Source organism: Ranitomeya imitator, chromosome 3, assembly GCF_032444005.1.
Source record: "Ranitomeya imitator isolate aRanImi1 chromosome 3, aRanImi1.pri, whole genome shotgun sequence".
Lineage (NCBI taxonomy): Eukaryota > Metazoa > Chordata > Amphibia > Anura > Dendrobatidae > Ranitomeya > Ranitomeya imitator.
In genome coordinates this window covers 534382494-534403266 of record NC_091284.1, presented here as the reverse complement: position 1 = coordinate 534403266, position 20773 = coordinate 534382494, and the positions used below count along the sequence as shown (strand labels likewise).

Sequence of the window (20773 nt, the reverse complement as noted above, 5' to 3'; positions counted from 1 at the left end):
AAGGAACAACCACGGGAAGGGCAGCATCCTATGAAGGAAAGCCACCTATGCCAAGCATGGTATCCATCCACAGACAGCTGTTTCGGGGTGTTAGCCCCTCATCAGTGTGGAGTAGGAATCTGGCTATTAGGAGCAGTGCCTAGTAAAAAGGCTATAAAGGCACAGATGATTGGCCTCAGGGAGACCAAAACATCCAACACTGCGGAGACACCATCACGTGTTTCTCAACGCAGTGATTCCAGAACACTGCCCCCATCCCTTATGGGAAATATGCAGATGCATGTAAAGAAGCTGCGGAGACACCATCACGTGTTTCTCGACGCAAGCAGTGAATAGCCACCTATGCCACACTGATGAGGGGCAAACACCCCGAAACAGCTGTCTGTGGATGGATACCATGCTTGGCATAGGTGGCTTTCCTTCATAGGATGCTGCCCTTCCCGTGGTTGTTCCTTCCCGGGGAAAGGCCTGGCTATTCACTGCTTGCGTCGAGAAACACGTGATGGTGTCTCCGCAGCTTCTTTACATGCATCTGCATATTTCCCATAAGGGATGGGGGCAGTGTTCTGGAATCACTGCGTTGAGAAACACGTGATGGTGTCTCCGCAGTGTTGGATGTTTTGGTCTCCCTGAGGCCAATCATCTGTGCCTTTATGGATATATGTATTAGACCTGTACATTATTCACCTCAAACCACTAAGATTTGATTGTTTTGTTCTCATGATCTTTAAAAATGGGCTTCTATATGGAGGGTCCAACCCTTCAGATGGCAAAGTGTTTAAAGGTTGAACGGTACAGTGATGTCTCTTCTACTCTTCTTTAGGTCATGCGCTCTGGGTATACCAGTATGGGGAAAAGAGACCAGTGTTTGATGTCCTCGGTAGCGATGGCAATTATGTGAAGCCACTTCTTTCAGCTGTATATTTATTTTTCACCATGATCATTGTTTTACAGGTAACCAATTTAGTTTTAACTATCCTTAGGCCGCAATATTTCACTTTTTGCTTTGGTTGTTTCTTCTCTTAAAAACAATTGATGATTTGTAATGTGATGATTCCGTATTTTGTTTTTTATAAATGAGATGAAGTTTGTTTCCATCTTGTGCAATACATCATGGTTAAATGTAATTATAAATCATATAATCTTTTAAAGGCAAAGAAGCTTGGTTTAATGTCAAATTACATTTTAATGTTTGTATCTCCCTAATGTTCTGCACCTTTTTTTACTTGAATTGTACTGTATTGCATACACTTTTAGGCCTCTTTCACAATATTTTCGCACGTACCGGAGACACTTACACATGTAGAGCCATTCAAGTGACTGGGTCTATGCACATGTCAGAGTGTTTCCACGGACCGTGTGTCTGTGGGAAAAATACACTGACATGTCTGTTTAACAGCAGCACGGGCCGCAAAACGTCCCACACGTGCACACGGATTGCACACGGATTGCACACAGGGCTGTCATCCGTGTGAAACGTACCGGTGCCTCAGAAGCAGCGGTACAGTAAGAGCTGTTCCTCGACGCCTGATGCTGAAGACCACTCTACTCTCATCATTCTCCCCTTTAAAAAAAAAACTAGCATGGGTTCTCCTATATTTTTGATAACCAGCTAGGCACAACTGACAGCTGGGGGCTGCAACCCTCAGCTGTCAGTGTTCGCAAGGCTGGTTATCAAGAATAGAGGGGTCCCACTCTTGTGTTTGTTTATTTTTTAATGTATTTAAATAAATTTAAAAAAACTGTGTGGGGTCCCCCCATTTTTGACAACCAGTTTTGCTAAAACTGGGGGCCGGTATTCCCAGGCTGGTAAGGGGCCCTCCTCTCCAGCCTAAAAATAGCAGCCCTCAGCTGCCTAGAAAAGGCACATCTATTAGATGCACCAATTTTGGTGCTTTGTCTGGCTCTTCCCACTTGCTGTGTAGTGCTGGCAAGTGGGTTCATATTTGCAGGGTTGAAGTCACCTTTGTATTGATGGTGACATCATGCCCACAGCTTAGTAATGGAGAAGTGTCTATAAGACACCTCTCCATTACTAGTCCTATAGTTGTATGGTAAATAAAGACAGTCAAAATAAAGTCCTTTATTTGAAATAAAACAAAACACACTTTTCCATTTTTATTTTAAAATAACAAACACAGTTATGCTCACCGAACGCCCATTCCATTGGATCCATCATCTCTTGTAATAAAACAAAAATAAAAAAAAAACAATATCCTTCACCTGTCCGACCTTCTGTGCCACACCGTAATCCATGCCTGGGGGTTAATAGTTTTCAACCTGGACTGTGCCAAGAAGTGACCATCCAGGCTGAGATCCACTGGTGAATGAGCTTCTGCCAAGCACAGCATCAGTGAACAGCGGTGACCTCATGGAGGTTACTGTCAGTCACTGAGGCTGCCTTCCCAGAAGCGGGCTGAACTGTGGTGACCTCAGCACCGTGGGAAAAAGTCACTGAATTCACCGCAGTTCAGCTCAGTGAGTTCACTGCAGATCTTTGATGTCCATGCTTGCTTTCAGTTTTTTTTATTTTTGTTGATCATCTATATACTTACATTCATGTATAAAAAAACTTCCTTCTCACCCCCCAATCGGGGTGTTTTTTTTTGTCCTTTCTCATTCTGGGGTTCTCTACCAGAGGCCTGGGAGTTTGATGGTTCTGCACAGGATCTTAGTTGTTCCCAGCATTGCCCTTTTCTGGACAGAGAGTTCAAATGTTACTCCTGGGATCTGGTGTACCCATTTTCCCAACTTAGCGGTCATTGCCCCAAGTTCTCCTATCACCACTGAAATCACTGTTGCTTTCACCTTCCACATCTTCTCCAGTTATCCTGTGAGGCCCTGGTATTTCTCCAGCTTCTCATATTCCTTCTTTCTGAAGTTGCTGTCACTTGGCACTGCCACATCTATTATCATTGCTGTCTTCTGATCCTTGTTTACTATCGCAATGTATGGTTGGTTTGCCAACACCTGCTTATCCATCTGGATGTTGAAGTCCCACAGGATTATAGCCCTTTCATTCTCCACCACTTTTTCTGGAGTCTCCCACTTGGACTTAGGGGGACTTAGCCCATATGCTGTGCAGATGTTCCTGTATATAATACCCGCTACTTGGTTGTGGCGTTCGGCATATGCTGTTCCTGCTTGCATTTTGCCACTATGTGTTGGACAGTTTCTGAGGATTCTTTGTGTAGTCTGCACCCTGGGTCTTGTCTTGTGTGGTAGATTCCTGCTTCTATGGATCTGGTAGTTAGTGTTTTCCTCTTGTGCCGCTATGATTAGTGCCTCTGTGCTGTCTCGGAGTCCTGCTTTCTCTAGCCATTGGTAGGATTTCTCCACGTCAGCCACCAGTCGATGGTTCATCCCATGCAGCGGCATGTCTTGCTATGGCGCTTTATGTTCCTGTGCTTCCTTCCAGATCTGTTGTTGTTTCTGCCTTAGGCTTTCTCTCAGCATCTCATCCTTTGGTGCTATGTTTCTGATATATATTATATAATGTCTGTTTAACTTGTATGCTGGGGAGAGCTCCTGACATATACTTTAAACAATGAACAAGGCTGTAGAAATTGCCTAATAATGCATAAAAGAAGCATTAATGGGAACATAATGCTAGCGTACACCTCAGTTGTCTCCAAAAAACATCACACATTGAAAAACATTTTAAAAGCAAACTGGTACCATTAAAATAAAATGGATGTCATCTATGAAAATCTGCATCGAACCCTAAGAAAAGACAATTATTTTCTTTTATTTATTGCTTCTACTTTTACTTGGTGCAATCAACAATTATTGGGAGGGCATCTGAGTGCATGTTTTCAATAAGTGGTAGAATCGGCTTTGCTTCGGTTTTTTTTTTTTACGTGAATGTTATGATCATTAACCCCATAATCCCATATGACATACTATCCCGTCAAGGTGACCTGGGACTTAATTCCCGGGGACAGGATAGTACGTCATAGCGATCGGCCGCGCTCACTGGGGGAGCGTGGCCAATCGTGGCCGGGTGTCAGCTGACTATCGCAGCTGACATCCGGCACTGTGTGCCAGGAGCGGTCACGGACCGCCCCCGAGCACATTAACCCCCGGCACACCGCGATCAAACATGATCGCAGCGTTCTGGGGACATAGGGAAGCATCGCGCAGGGAGGGGGCTCCCTGCGGGCTTCCCTGAGACCCTCAGTACAAGGCGATGTGCTCACCTTGTACCGAACGTCTCCTCCCTGCAGGCCCCGGATCCAAAATGGCCGCGGGGCTGCATCTGGTTCCTGCAGGGAGGTGGCTTACCAGCGCCTGCTCAGAGCAAGCACTGGTAAGCCTGCAGCAGTGCACGTCAGATCGCTGATCTGACACAGTGCTCTGCAAAGTGTGAGATCAGCGATCTGTCATTATATAGTGACGTCCCCCCTGGGGCAATGTGATAATGTAAAATAAATATATATTTAGATGTGTTAAAAAAATTCCTAAATAAAGAAAAAAATATATATATATATTATTCCCATAAATACTGTATTTTCTGGCGTAGAAGACTACTTTTTAACCCTTGAAAATCTTCTCGTCTTATACGCCAGGTGTCGTCTTATAGGGCAGGTGCGGAGTAATCTGCGGTCGCCGCATATTGTGGGGGGAGCGATCCCAATGACAAGGTGAGGGGGCACCTCACGGGGAAGGTGTAAGTGAAGCAGAGGCAGAGAAGGAGATAATAGGATACAAGGGTGAGCCAGATTAGTGTTTTTCTAGGCACTGCACCGCTCTCTCTTATTTGCATAACCCTGGCATCCCAGACGCTGACGGTTTGCTTCACTTACACCTTCCTGGTGAGGCGCTCCCTCACCTCGTCAGCGGGACCACTCCCCCCCACTATATACTTCGACCGCAGATTGCTCTGCACCCACCCTACAAGACGACACCCGGCATATAACACAACCCCCGACTTTTGAGAAGATTTTATATTTTAACTGGAAAAGTTGGGGGTCGTCTTATATGCCCAGTCGTCTTATACGCCGGAAAAATACGGTACATTTCTTTATCTAAATAAAAATAAACCATAAAAGTACACGTATTTAGTATCGCCGCGTCCGTAACGACCCGACCTATAAAACTGTCCTCTAGTTAACCCCTTCAGAGAACAACGTAAAAAAAAGAGGCAAAAAACGCTTTATTATCATACCACCGAACAAAAAGTGGAATAGCATACAATCAAAAAGACGGATATAAATAACCATGGTACCGCTGAAAACGTCATCTTGTCCCGCAAAAAACGAGCCGCCATACAGAGTCATCAGCGAAAAAATAAAAAAGTTATAGTCCTCAGAATAAAGTAATGCAAAAATAATTATTTTTTCTGTAAAAGTTTTTATCGTATAAAAGCACCAAAACATAAAAAAATGATATAAATGAGGTATCGCTGTAATCGTACTGACCTGAAGAATAAAACTGCTTTATCCATTTTACGCGGAACGGTATAAACACCCCTCCCTAAAGAAATTCATGAATAGCTGTTTTTTGGTCATTCTGCCTCACAAAAATTGGAATAAAAAGTGATCAAAAAATGTCACGTGCCCGAAAATGTTACCAATAAAAACGTCATCTCGTCCTGCAAAAACAAAAAAACCTCACATGACTCTGTGGACCAAAATGTGGAAAAATTATAGCTTTCAAAATGTGGTAACGCAAAGAAATATTTTTTGCAGTAAAAATAATGTGTGACGGCTGCCAGTCATAAAAATCCACTAAAAAACACGCTATGAAAGTAAATCAAACCCCCCTTATCACCCCCTTAGTTAGGGAAAAGTAAAAATAAAAAAAAAATGTATTTATTTCCATTTTCCCATTAGGGTTAGGGTTTGGATTACATTTACGGTTGGGATTAGGGTTAGGGGTGTGTTTGGATTAGAATTTCAGTTACTATTGGGGGTTTCCACTGTTTAGGCACATCAGGGGCTCTCCAAACGCGACATGGCGTCCGATCTCAATTCCAGCCAATTCTGCGTTGAAAAAGTAAAACAGTGCTCGTTCCCTTACGAGCTCTCCCGTGCGCCCATACAGGGGTTTACCCCAACATATGGGGTATCAGCGAACTCAGGACAAATTGGACAACAACTTCTGGGGTCCAATTTCTCTTGTTACCCTTGGGAAAACATTTTTGTAGGAAATAAATGATTTTTTTTATTTTCACGGCTCTGCGTTATAATCTAGTGAAATACTTGGGGGTTCAAAGTTCTCACAACACATCTAGATAAGTTCCTTGGGGGGGGGGTCTAGTTTCCAATATGGGGTTACTTGTGGGGGTTTCTACTGCTTAGGTACATTAGGGGCTCTGCAAACGCCTGCAGACCATTCCATCTAAGTCTGCATTCCAAATGGTGCTCCTTCCCTTCCGAGCTCTGCCATGCGGCCAAACAGTGGTTACCCCCCCCCCCCCCACATATGGGGTATCGGCGTACTCAGGACAAATTGCACAACAACTTTTGGGGTCCAATTTCTCCTCTTACCCTTGGGAAAATTCAAAACTGGGGGCTAAAAAATAATTTTTGTGGAAAAAAAAAAATTTTTTTATTTTCACAGCTCTGCGTCCTAACGTGTAGTGAAACATTTGGGGGTTCAAAGCTCTCACAACACATCTAGATAAGATCCTTAGGGAGTCTACTTTCCAAAATGGCATCACTTGTGGGAATTTCAATGTTTAGGCACATCAGGGGCTCCCCAACACAACATGGCTTCCCATCTCGATTCCAGCCAATTTTGCATTGAAAAGTCAAATGGCGCTTCTTCCCTTCCGAGCTCTGCCATGCGCCCAAACAGTGGTTTACCCCCACATATGGGTTATCAGCGTACTCAGGACAAATTGCACAACAACTTTTGGGGTCCAATTTCTCCTGTTACCCTTGGGAAAATAAAACAAATTGGAGCTGGAGTAATTTTTTTGTGAAAAAAAATTAAATGTTCATTTTTTTTTAAACATTCCAAAAATTCCTGGGAATCACCAGTAGGGTTAATAAACTTCTTGAATGTGGTTTTGAGCACCTTGAAGGGTGCAGTTTTTAGAATGGTGTCACACTCGGTTATTTTTTATCATATATAGACCCCTCAAAATGACTTCAAATGTGATGTGGTCCCTAAAAAAAAAATGGTGTTGTAAAAATTAGAAATTGCTGGTCAACTTTTAACGCATATAACTCCCTAACAAAAATAAATTTTGTTTCCAAAATTGTGCTGATGTAAAGTAGACATGTGGGAAATGTTACTTATAAAGTATTTTGTGTGACATATGTCTGTGATTTAAGGGCATAAAAATTCAAAGTTGGAAAATTGCGAAATTTTCAAAATTTTCGCCAAATTTCCGTTCTTTTTACAAATAAGCGCAGGTAATATCAAAGAAATGTTACCACTGTCATGAAGTACAATATGTCTCGAGAAAACAATGTCAGATTCGCCAAGATCCGTTGAAGCGTTCCAGAGTTATAACTTCATAAAGGGACAGTGGTCAGAATTGTAAAAATTGGCCCGGTCATTAACGTGCAAACCACCCTCGGGGCTTAAGGGGTTAAAACATGCCATTGGAGCTTATTTTTCATGAATACACAAGCTATTATGGGATTCGTTTAGCTGATGTGTCATGAAAACTATTAAGAGGATGTCTATGAATGATGCCATATAGTGACATCCTAACAAACATTGCATGGTATTTTCCATTTATTTGGCATGCTGACGTTTCTTTGATTCCCATGGATATGCTTAGTGTGTGCATCAAGAGTTTTTTCCTGGCATACTTACTAATAGGCTTGCGCTATGTTGAAATTTTTATAATTCACAAACTATAAGTAGACTACATAAACCTGAACCTCTTGAATAGTTCAGGAGACAAAATGGCAAATAGTACAGGTAGTAAAGATGACCTTTGTGTTTTGGCAGAAATGTATATTTATATTTATGTGTGTAGCTATAATCTGGCAGGCACGGCTCAGGCTCCCAATATATGACCTGATGCACGCTGGCTATACGATGTAACGTACTACCCTATGAAAACTGAAGTGCCATTATTCTGAATGTGTTTATTTGCATGTGTTAAAAAAAAATCAGAGCTATTGCAAGGTGCTATTTCAGGATGCCGCTATTTTATTCTTCAGAAAATAACCTTTCCTTACTTTTTATTTTTTTCCCCTTTAACAGGTGCTTATTCCAGTTTCTCTGTATGTTTCCATTGAAATTGTTAAAATCTGCCAAGTATATTTTATTCACCAAGATAAAGACTTATATGACGAAGAAACCGACTCTCGTCTTCAGTGTCGAGCTCTAAACATCACTGAAGATTTGGGTCAGATACAGTACATCTTCTCCGATAAAACTGGAACGCTAACTGAGAATAAAATGGTGTTTAGAAGATGCACAGTGTCCGGAATAGAATATTCCCATGATGCTAATGGTGAGCACACTGTACTGTGCGGAAGGCTGGGAAGTTAGGTTGTTAGTCACAATGGTAACAGGAAATTGTATGGGCTATTGTTGTGTGTGCACCGCCTCGTAAAATATGTTGGCTTGTATCTGCATTCTGTATGTCTCCTACCATCATTCTCATAGACTTTGGGTGAAACGGCAATATGGATGCTCGACCACTGATCCATTCATGCTCCTCCCATTAGTCCTATTTTGTCAGTAAATCTCATGATCTTCTGTTTCTACCTTTTTAGGCTTACATGGTTTCCTATCATATAAGACCTGCTTTGAGCCTTCATTCCAATTTTGAGAATATTGAACCACTTGCAGTCCTTTTAGGTCAAACAGCTCTTCATACTAAGAATTTAAAGATGCTCTTATTTGCATACTTGTTATATTCATTACTAGGACTTTAAGACAAGTTTTCCTTGGAAGTTATAGCAGATCCTTAGCATAAATGTAGCACAGTATAAAAGTAGAAAGGCCTTAGGCTGCCCTAATGACAAACTCCTTAATTTTCCTGCTCACTTTAGGGATGCAGCTTGTAGAAAAATGCATATTTAGCTACCTGAGCAGCCCTGATAACTACAAAACAAAGCCATCTGTGAATATAATGTTTCAGCTGTTAGTTCTCCCATATACACTCCAGCGCCCTGTGAGATGGGCATCTGTTTAACTTTTTCTGTCTGCCAGGGTATGGCAGAGCTTGCTCCGAGCATTATTATTAGACCCTGCTGCTGCGGCGGCGATAAATATTTCTGCAATGAAAAGTGCATTACTTTGACACCCATCTGTCAGCAGCTTTTAATTCTCCAATGAAATGGTGTCCCACTCCAGAACTTTTTCTGTATGAATTGCCACTGAGATATTTCATTTCCTAAAGTTCTGAAGTGACATTTTGTTGCCCTCCATCCGGAAAAGTCTGATACAAGACCTCCATGTTATAGTAGCAAATAGAAAAGACCAGGTAAATTTTGGCTGTAATGTTTGGTTTATACATGTTTATGGTGGATTTGATAAAAAGCAAGAAGTGCCAAGAAATAAATGATTTTAGTTTGTAGATGAATGTTGCAGCATTAAATAGAGAAGGACGACAAGAAGCTTTGATCCTTTAGTTTTGCTATTTGTGGCTAGCTTGTTTTCTGTAATGTTAATTGAAAATGACTCCCCTTGCACAGTTTGCTAAGATGCATATAGAAGATTTCATTTTTTACACGTCCTGTGGCATTTATAATTTTTCAAATTTGATCTACAGCAAAGCGTTTAGCAGCCTATCAGGAAGTAGAGTCGGAAGAAGAGGACGTTGTGCCAAAATCAGGAACTCTCCCACGAAGAGATAGCAGTGGCAGTCATCAAAGTGTTAAAGTGATCCATAGAAGCCAAAGTACTAAGACGCACCGGCGTACAGGCAGCCGGGCTGAAGTTATGAAAGCTAGCATCCTCTCCAAGCACACGGCATTCAGTAGTCCCATGGTCAGTGCTTTCTAAAGAAAATGTCCATCTTTGTTTGTATGTAATTGCTGGGGCACAATTTAAATACACCTTCATACATTTTGCTTTTATATTTTTTCTTATACTTTCTCTTTAGGAAAAAGATATCACCCCTGACCCAAAGCTACTAGAAAAAGTCAATGATTGTACGAAAGCCTTGAAAATCGTGCGAAACCATGAAGATCTGTTTTCCCAATCAACACCAGAACTGATGGATGTACTTGACTTTTTCGTTGCCTTGACTATTTGCAACACCGTAGTTGTAACCGCACCAAACCAACCAAGACAAAAGGTAAATGTGGTAGTACGTGATAAATGTACTTATTTGTCTCGGCTGTTGTGGTTAAACCTTCATACCAAAACCTTTTTATATGGTTATGGCCAAAGGTTTTGAAACTGATTCAGATTTGCGGCTTTAGTTTTTGTATTGTACACTATAGAATAAACTTGGCACTCAGAGGATAGTAGTTTGTGATAATAAAGTTCCTTTTATTGTGCATTCATTGTAGTTAAATGTTTTCAGTGCTATTAGGGACCTTCATCAGAACTGAATGCAGTATAGGAAGAGGAACCCTTGGTAGGCTATTGCATGTTATTGGCAAGCTGCTGTCTTAGGGTTGTCGTATGTGGTGACCTCCCGGAAAATGGCCACTACAATGGACTACAAGTCCCATCGGACGATGCCTGCTACAGTGACAGTGATTGACACATTAGCCAATGATGGGACAGTAGTAGTCCCATCATCCGGCTAATGTGTTGAATGTAAAAAAAAAAAAAAAAAAAATACTACATACATACATACATACATACATACATAAAGGAGAATTTCAAGGATACCATAAAATTTAGCCTTTATTTCAAGTATAATTAAAACCATATGTGTGCACTTGCAAAACCATCACCAAAGAACAAGCATACTACAGGAAAGGCCGGGACAGTGCCAAGCCCTACACTCACTGGATGCACCCTACCTGCCTGAGGAGGTTGGCACCCTGTGTCCTGCGCCGTGGCGCCCCCGCTCCTCGTCGGCTCTCCCTACTATCCCTGTATAGCCCTGCTGGGATAGGGGACAGAAATATTAACATAGTAACATAGTTAGTAAGGCCGAAAAAAGACATTTGTCCATCCAGTTCAGCCTATATTCCATCATAATAAATCCCCAGATCTACGTCCTTCTACAGAACCTAATAATTGTATGATACAATATTGTTCTGCTCCAGGAAGACATCCAGGCCTCTCTTGAACCCCTCGACTGAGTTCGCCATCACCACCTCCTCAGGCAAGCAATTCCAGATTCTTACCGCCCTAACAGTAAAGAATCCTCTTCTATGTTGGTGGAAAAACCTTCTCTCCTCCAGACGCAAAGAATGCCCCCTTGTGCCCGTCACCTTCCTTGGTATAAACAGATCCTCAGCGAGATATTTGTATTGTCCCCTTATATACTTATACATGGTTATTAGATCGCCCCTCAGTCGTCTTTTTTCTAGACTAAATAATCCTAATTTCGCTAATCTATCTGGGTATTGTAGTTCTCCCATCCCCTTTATTAATTTTGTTGCCCTCCTTTGTACTCTCTCTAGTTCCATTATATCCTTCCTGAGCACCGGTGCCCAAAACTGGACACAGTACTCCATGTGCGGTCTAACTAGGGATTTGTACAGAGGCAGTATAATGCTCTCATCATGTGTATCCAGACCTCTCTTTTTTTTTTTATCAGATAGATTTTTATTATCCGCAAAGAATAAACAATCAGAATATTTCTCATGGCAATGTTTCATTAAACATTTACAGATAACTTTTTCCCCACGACCCAGAGCCCACCCACCCCGCCCCACCCCACCCCACCGACCTCAGCCAGAGCCACTTCCCATCATCATACAAACATTTGAATAAACATCCGTTATATTTCCATTGAATACTAGGTTCCCTATATTCTCATTTATCATCCTAATTCAAGTCCATCCACGGTTGCCACAGCTTGTGGAAGATGTCCAGCTTATTCCTTTTGGTGTAGATACTTTTCTCCAAAGTAAGTATATGCTCCGCTTGCTTAAGAAAGTCTCTTCTTGTTGGAGGTTCCTCTCTAATCCAAAATTTGGCGATCAATTTCCTAGCAGTGAATAACAATCGTGCAATAGCTATTTTAAACATGTTGTCCGTAACAATTTCCTCCACATATCCCAATATGCAAGTCAGTGGAACCCTAGGGACAGAACATCCATACACCAGTTCAATACGATTTAAAACAACTATCCAGAAGGAGGACAGTCTAGGGCAGGGGTCCCCAACTCCAGTCCTCAAGGCCCACCAACAGGTCATGTTTTCAGGATTTCCTTTGCATTGCACAGGTGATGCAATTATTACCTGGGCAAGACTAAGGAAATACTGAAAACATGACCTGTTGGTGGGCCTTGAGGACTGGAGTTGGGGACCTCTGGTCTAGGGCACTGCCACATCATATGCAATATCCCAGCCTGGGATTGTGAGCACCGAGGGCAGTCCGAGTTCTGCCTAAGCCCAGCCTTGAACAACCTGTCAGGGGTTCTATAGGCCCTATGGATTACGAATAACTGTGATAGCCTGCCAGGTTCCCTCATTGATATCTTGGGCACATATTCTAGGACCGACTCCCATCTATCATTGTCAATTACTCCCAATTCAGCTTCCCATTTCCCTTTGGCTCGGATGGGATATTTTTCCAGGAAAGAAAAAAGTAGAAACCCATATATTTCTGAAATCGCCCCCTTCGTGCAGCTATTCTTAAGGATATAGTCGATCATGAGATCAATCTGTACCACTATGGCTCCCCTTTTATTCTGTGCCTGATAAGCATGAGAGATACGATTATACTGGAACAATTCAGACTGTGGCAACTGAAATTCTTCCTGCAACTCCTCAAATGTTTTAAGTCTGCCCTGACTTATCAGCTGCCCCAGCCGTTTAATACCTGCTGCAGACCAAAAGTGAAAACCCTCCCTCTGCCTAAATTCCGGTAGATAAATGTTGTCCCAAATAGGCGAGAATCTGGTGAACCCACTCACTTCCCTAATGAGTTTGACTTTTTCCCATACTCTGTGAATTAATTTGATAGTGCACCCCTGTGAACCCATTTTTTTGAATTATCCAGACCTCTCTTAATGCACCCCATGATCCTGTTTGCCTTGGCAGCTGCTTCCTGGCACTGGCTGCTCCAGGTAAGTTTATCATTAACTAGGATCCCCAAGTCCTTCTCCCTGTCAGATTTACCCAGTGGTTTCCCGTTCAGTGTGTAATGGTGATATTGATTCCTTCTTCCCATGTGTATAACCTTACATTTATCATTGGTAAACCTCATCTGCCACCTTTCAGCCCAAGTTTCCAACTTATCCAGATCCATCTGTAGCAGAATACTATCTTCTCTTGTATTAACTGCTTTACATAGTTTTGTATCATCTGCAAATATCGATATTTTACTGTGTAAACCTTCTACCATGTATATTAATATATACAGTGTGTAGATATATATAACTTGAGGAAATAGAGATAAATCAGTATGACTATCTAACTAAAACTAGTGTTCTAAACTAACTTGGTAAACTGTGTCCCTAGTTTCTCATGATGGAGTTCTAGCCTTATTATTCCCGATAATTACACAAAAAAGACTAAAGTAGGCAAAGGTGCTCCAGTGTATCTTTGTCAGAATCTAGGACTAGATGCATATATTATCTCGTTTGGTTTTGCATATACTGGGGATATCTCTAAAGGTACCTTCACACATAACGATATTGTTAACGATATCGTTGCTATTTGTGACGTAGCAACGATATCGTTAATGAAATCGTTATGTGTGACAGCGACCAACGATCAGGCCCCTGCTGGGAGATCGTTGGTCGCTGAATAAAGTCCAGAACTTTATTTCGTCGCTGGACTCCCTGGAGACATCGCTGGATCGGCGTGTGTGACACCGATCCAGCGATGTCTTCACTGGTAACCAGGGTAAACATCGGGTAACTAAGCGCAGGGCCGCGCTTAGTAACCCGATGTTTACCCTGGTTACCATGCTAAAAGTAAAAGAAAACAAACAGTACATACTTACCTACAGCTGTCTGTCCTCCAGCGCTGCGCTCTGCACTCCTCCTGTACTGTCTGGGAGCCGGAAAGCAGAGCGGTGACGTCACCGCTCTGCTTTCCGGCTCCCAGACAGTACAGGAGGAGAGCAGAGAAGCAGAGCGCAGCGCTGGAGGACAGACGGCTGTAGGTAAGTATGTAGTGTTTGTTTTTTTTTACTTTTAGCATGGTAACCAGGGTAAACATCAGGTTACTAAGCGCGGCCCTGCGCTTAGTTACCCGATGTTTACCCTGGTTACCGGCATCGTTGGTCGCTGGAGAGCGGTCTGTGTGACAGCTCTCCAGCGACCAAACAGCGACGCTGCAGCGATTCGGATCGTTGTCGGTATCGCTGCAGCGTCGCTAAATGTGAAGGGGCCTTAAGGGTGCTGTTATAACAATAGAGAAGGGTACCTGCTGTGATATCCAGTCATACCTCACTTTGCCATACAATGTTTTGATATCAAGCTCTTAAGTCCAAGGGGATATGGTTTTGATATAGGACCTATTGAACAATGTGGTCTAACGGTTTGGTTTATACTGGGGTTGTAAATATATTATTATTACACCTACAAATGGTGCAGTGTGTGGCTGCTCTAAGTACCTACTAATGTATTTACGTTGCGGCTTGATATCAAAACATTGTATGGCAACGTGAGGTATGACTGGATATCACAGCAGGTACCCTTCTCTATTGTTATAACAGCACCCTTAGAGATATCCCCAGTATATGCAAAACCAAACGAGATAATATATGCATCTAGTCCTAGATTCTGACAAAGATACACTGGAGCACCTTTACCTACTTTAGTCTTTTTTGTGTAATTATCGGGAATAATAAGGCTAGAACTCCATCATGAGAAACTAGGGACACAGTTTACCAAGTTAGTTTAGAACACTAGTTTTAGTTAGATAGTCATACTGATTTATCTCTATTTCCTCAAGTTATTTCTATCTACGCACTGTATATATGAATATTTCTGTTCCCTATCCCAGCAGGGCTATACAGGGATAGTAGGGAGAGCCGACGAGGAGCGGGGGCGCCACGGCGCAGGACACAGGGTGCCAACCTCCGCAGGCAGGTAGGGTGCATCCAGTGAGTGTAGGGCTTGGCACTGTCCCGGCCTTTCCTGTAGTACACTTGTTTTTTGGTGATGGTTTTGCAAGTGCACACATATGGTTTTAATTATACTTGAAATAAAGGTTAAATTTTATGGTATCCTTGAAATTTTCCTTTGGGGATTTTTCTGTGAGCTAAGTCTGATTTACCCCAAATATTTATTTTTGTCTGTGAAATATACATACATACATACATACATGCTACATACATACATGCTACATACATACATACATACATACTACATACATACCGTGTTTCCCCGAAAGTAAGACAGTGTCATACATTCTTTTTACCCCCAAAAGTCCCACTATGTCTTACTTTCGGGGTATGTCTTATATTGGGGAAAAAAATGTCGATTTTTGTTATGGGGCCCATACTGTCCTGATTTGTCACTTGTGCCCCCATTCTGTCCTTATTTGTTGCTTGTGCCCCCATAGTGACAAATCAGGACAGTATGGGGGCACAAGTGACAAATCAGGACAGTATGGGCCCCATACTGTCCTTACTTGTCACTTGTGCCCCATAGTGACAAATCAGGACAGTATGGGGGCACAAGTGACAAATCAGGACAGTATGGGGCCCATACTGTCCTGATTTGTCACTTGTGCCCCCATTCTGTCCTTATTTGTCACTTGTGCCCCCATAGTGACAAATCAGGACAGTATGGAGCCCATACTGTCCTTATTTGTCACTTGTGCCCCCATAGTGACAAATCAGGACAGTATGGATGGGGGCACAAGTGACAAATCAGGACAGTATGGGGCCCATACTGTCCTGATTTGTCACTTATGCCCCCATCATACTGTCCTGACTCCTGATAATTGTGCCCCACACAGCCCATGGTCCGGTTTGTGCTGCCCCCATCCGCATCCCCCCCAGGGCTGGCCGCTGCTCCCTCCCCCTATCATGCATACAGGCAGGCAGCTCCATTACCTGGTCCCCACGGCCGTGGTATGGAGCACCGGCACCGACCGACCCCACAAGTTGCAGTATACAGGTGCACAAAACACCGGCGTCCGGCGCAGCAGCCTGTGTCACGCTCAGTGACGTCACCCGTTGCTGGGGCTTCTCTGATGCGGAAGTGCCAGCGGCGGTCAGCGCCTGTCCGTGTTTCAATGCAGGGCGCGCAGGCGCTGGAGTGCCTGAAGGGTAGGGGAACCTGGCGTAGCGACGCGCAGCAGCCTCACTGTCTCTGGCGGCTGGCCGAGCAGTGCCAGTGCCGCGGGCCGTTTAAAAACGTCAGGCGGGCCGGATGCAGGCCGCATCTTGCCCAGGTCTGCACTATGTCCTACTTTCGGGGTACGTCCTACATTATCCGACCCCCTAAAACCCCCCACTACGTCTTACTATCGGGGGTGTCTTACTATCGGGGAAACACGGTACATACTACATACATACATACATACATACTACATACATGCATACTACCTACATGCATACTACATACATGCATACTACATACATACATACCACATACATGCATACTACCTACATACATGCATACTACCTACATACAGTTAGGTCCATATATATTTGGACAGAGACAACATTTTTCTAATTTTGGTTACAGACAGTACCACAATGAATTTTAAACAAAACAATTCAGATGCAGTTGAAGTTCAGACTTTCAGCTTTCATTTGAGGGTATCCACATTAAAATTGGATGAAGGGTTTAGGAGTTTCAGCTCCTTAACATGTGCCACCCTGTTTTTAAAGGGATCAAAAGTAATTGGACAATTGACTCCAAGGCTATTTCATGGACAGGTGTGGGCAATCCCTTCGTTATGTCATTCTAAATTAAGCAGATAAAAGGCCTGGAGTTGATTTGAGGTGTGGTGCTTGCATTTGGAAGGTTTTGCTATGAAGTAAACATGCGGTCACAGGAGCTCTCCATGCAGGTGAAGCAAGCCATCCTTAAGCTGCGAAAACAGAAAAAACCCATACGAGAAATTGCTACAATATTAGGAGTGGCAAAATCTACAGTTTGGTACATCCTGAGAAAGAAAGCAAGCACTGGTGAACTCATCAATGCAAAAAGACCTGGGCGCCCACGGAAGACAACAGTGGTGGATGATCGCAGAATAATCTCCATGGTGAAGAGGAACCCCTTCACAACAGCCAACCAAGTGAACAACACTCTCCAAGAGGTCGGCGTATCAATATCCAAATCTACCATAAAGAGAAGACTGCATGAAAGTAAATACAGAGGGTTTACTGCACTGTGCAAGCCACTCATAAGAATCAAGAATAAAAAGGCTAGACTGGATTTTGCTAAAAAACATCTAAAAAAGCCAGCACAGTTCTGGAAGAACGTTCTTTGGACAGATGAAACCATCATCAACCTCTACCAGAATGATGGAAAGAGAAAAGTATGGAGAAAGCGTGGTACAGCTCATGATCCAAAGCATACCACATCATCTGTAAAACAGAGAGGAGGCTGTGTAATGGCTTGGGCATGCATGGCTGCCAGTGGCACTGGGTCACTAGTGTTTATTGATGATGTGACACAGGACAGGAGCAGCTTAATGAATTCTGAGGTATTCAGAGACATACTGTGTGCTCAGATCCAGCCAAATGCAGCAAAACTGGTTGGTCGTCGTTTCATACTACAGATGGACAATGGCCCAAAACATAAAGCCAAAGCAACCCAGGAGTTTATTAAAGCAAAGAAGTGGAATATTCTTGAATGGCCAAGTCAGTCACCTGATCTCAACCCAATTGAGCAGCATTTAACTTGTTAAAGACTAAACTTCAGACAGAAAGGCCCACAAACAAACAGCAACTGAAAACCACCGAAGTGAAGGCCTGGCAGAGCATCAAAAAGGAGGAAACACGGCGTCTGGTGATGTCCATGAGTTCAAGACTTCAGGCAGTCATTGCCAACAAAGGGTTTTGAACCAAGTACTAAAAATGAACATTTTATTTAAAATTATTGAATCTGTCCAATTACTTTTGTTCCCTTTAAAAACAGGGTGACACATGTTAAGGAGCTGAAACTCCTAAACCCTTCATCCAATTTTAATGTGGATACCCTTAAATGAAAGCTGAAAGTCTGAACTTCAACTGCATCTGAATTGTTTTGTTTAAAATTCATTGTGGTAATGTCTATTACCAAAATTAGAAAAATGTTGTCTCTGTCCAAATATATATGGACCTAACTGTACATGCATACTACCTACATACATGCATACTACCTACATACATGCAAACTACATACATACATGCATACTACCTACATACATGCATACTACCTACATACATACATGCATACTACCTACATACATGCATACTACCTACATACATGCATACAAGATTCAAAAGATTCAAAGATTCAAAGAAGCTTTATTGGCAGGACCAAATACACATCAGTTTTGCCAAAGCAAGTGTATAAATGCAATAGGGATAGGGACTGTGGGGATGTTGGGTAGGAGCTGTAGGGAAGGTGGATGGGGGCAGATCCATTGTGGGGGCTATAGTCCATGGCATAGGGGAGGTGGATGGGGGCATATCCATTGTGGGGGCTGTAGACCATGGCATAGGGGAGGTGGATGGGGCAGATCCATTGTGGGGGCTATAGTCCATGGCATCATAGTTCTCTTTCTCGCAGTCTATGGCATTCGCTCACATACCGCGCTGCTATCTCCACCGCTCTCTCTTCTTCTCCCAGCAGGATATATGTTTTCTCTTCCTCCTTCATGGTGATGAAGTCTGGGAAGAGATGTGAGAGTCTCCTGAAGTGAGTGTCCCTCACTGCTGAGTATTTGGAGCAGTGTAGCAGGAAGTGGGTTTCGTCCTCTATGGCCTCCTGGTCACAGTGTTGGCACAGTCTTTCCTCCCTGGGCTTGTAGCTCTGCCTGTGTCGGCCACATTCGATGGCCAGACTGTGGGCGCTGAGTCTATATCGGCTCAGGATCTGGCGGTCTCTGGGGTCCGGGAGTTTCTCCAGATATGGCGCCAGTCTGTAGTCTCTCTGTAGGCTCCGGTACATGGTCAGTTTCTGTGAGCTGATGATATCATTCTTCCAGTCACTGACATACCTCTCCTGGCCTTCGTCTGCCATCTTCCTGATTCCGGCTTTTGTCAGGTTGTTGTGATTGGTGTTCTGGTCCGGTTGGGTTTGGCTGGGCTGTTCCGAGGGTTCTGGTTTTTCTGTTTCACCTACATGTATCAGGGCTTTATGGTGATGGGAGCTTGGATTGCTCCTATGCAGGTGAGCCCGGAATGACAGCGCCCTCTTTAGAACTGTTAGGTGTAGAGGGAATCTGCCCAGCTCGGCCCGACAAGCACTGTTGGAGGTGCTCCGATGGACCAATGGCATGGCATACTACCTACATACATGCATACTACCTACATACATGCATACTACCTACATACATGCATACTACCTACATACATGCATACTACCTACATACATGCATACTACCTACATACATGCATACTACCTACATACATGCATACTACATTCATACATTGCATACTACATTCATACATTACATACATACTACATTGATGCATTGCATACAATACATTAAACATAGAGTACATACTCACCATCACTTGTCACTTCGTTCCCGAAGCCAGTGTCATCTGTAAAAAAATATTAAAATAACAAACAACCAATATACTCCCTGATCCGCAGAAATCCACCAGTGTCCCACGACGATCTCCCGTGGAGAACGGTAGCATCAGCTGATGCGACCGCTCTCCTGGGACTCCAGGAATCCAATGACGGGAGGAAGGTATCCTTCCGCACTGTATTCTTCCGTCGCTGTAAAAAAAATAGTCCCTAGCCTCACCTTTGGCATTGCTGTGTGAGAAATTTTCCCACGCAGCAATTGCCATAAAGTGAGACTTTGAGCTATAGTAACCTCAGTGATGCACTGCAGGAGCCATTGTCTCCTGTCAGTGTGTCACTGAGGGTCCTCTAGAGCAGTAACATCACCCGATGTCACAGTTCTATAGGGGAGATCGCCGTGGGACACTCGTTATTAATTGGACTACGGCGGACAGGTAGTATACGGTTTATTATTTTACGTTTTTTGCAGGCGCTGAAGTATGGTAAGTATGGTTAAATGAAGAATATTAAAATACTTTTTTCCTAATGTGTGCGTGTTTTATTAACTCTTTATTACTATTGGATTAATAATGCATAGGCGTCTTATGACGCCTCTCCTTTATTAACCCAGCTTAATGTCACCTTACAATAGCAAGGTGACATTAACCACTTATTACCCCATATCCCACCGCTACACGGGACTGGGAAGAGAGGGGCTAAGTGCCGGAACTGGCGCATCTGTATTTCTGGGCGGCTGCGGACTGGTATTTGTAGCCGGAGAGGGCCAATATCTATGGCCCCTCTCTAGGCTATGAATATCCAAAGGATAAGTTGTCAATATCAAAACTGTGGAAAACCCTTTTAAGGTTCACTTTACTGTGTCAGTAGCTACCAATTAGAAAGGGTTAATTTTATAGCATACCTCCTGTCCCAAGGTTTGCTGGGTGCAATAGTGTAGATTGTATAAGACTTGGTCTCATACATTTCATTTTACACTTCCTACCTTACTTTTGGATATTAAATCCATATTTGTGCTTTCCCCCCCCCCCCCCCCCTCATATGTGCCTATTGGGTCATTATTGATAGTA

The 20773-nt window shown here is 43.1% G+C and overlaps 1 protein-coding gene across 1 annotated transcript in view; it reads left to right on the top strand.

Moving 5' to 3' along the window:
- The window catches only part of ATP10A (ATPase phospholipid transporting 10A (putative)), a 218640-nt gene that overhangs the window by 126105 nt on the left and 71762 nt on the right, over window positions 1-20773 (top strand). Inside the window, exons 6-9 of the mRNA XM_069757826.1 lie at window positions 824-954; window positions 8170-8422; window positions 9689-9906; window positions 10022-10216. Of these exons, the coding sequence (XP_069613927.1) occupies window positions 824-954; window positions 8170-8422; window positions 9689-9906; window positions 10022-10216 (797 nt within the window). The remainder of the gene's footprint in view (window positions 1-823; window positions 955-8169; window positions 8423-9688; window positions 9907-10021; window positions 10217-20773) is intronic.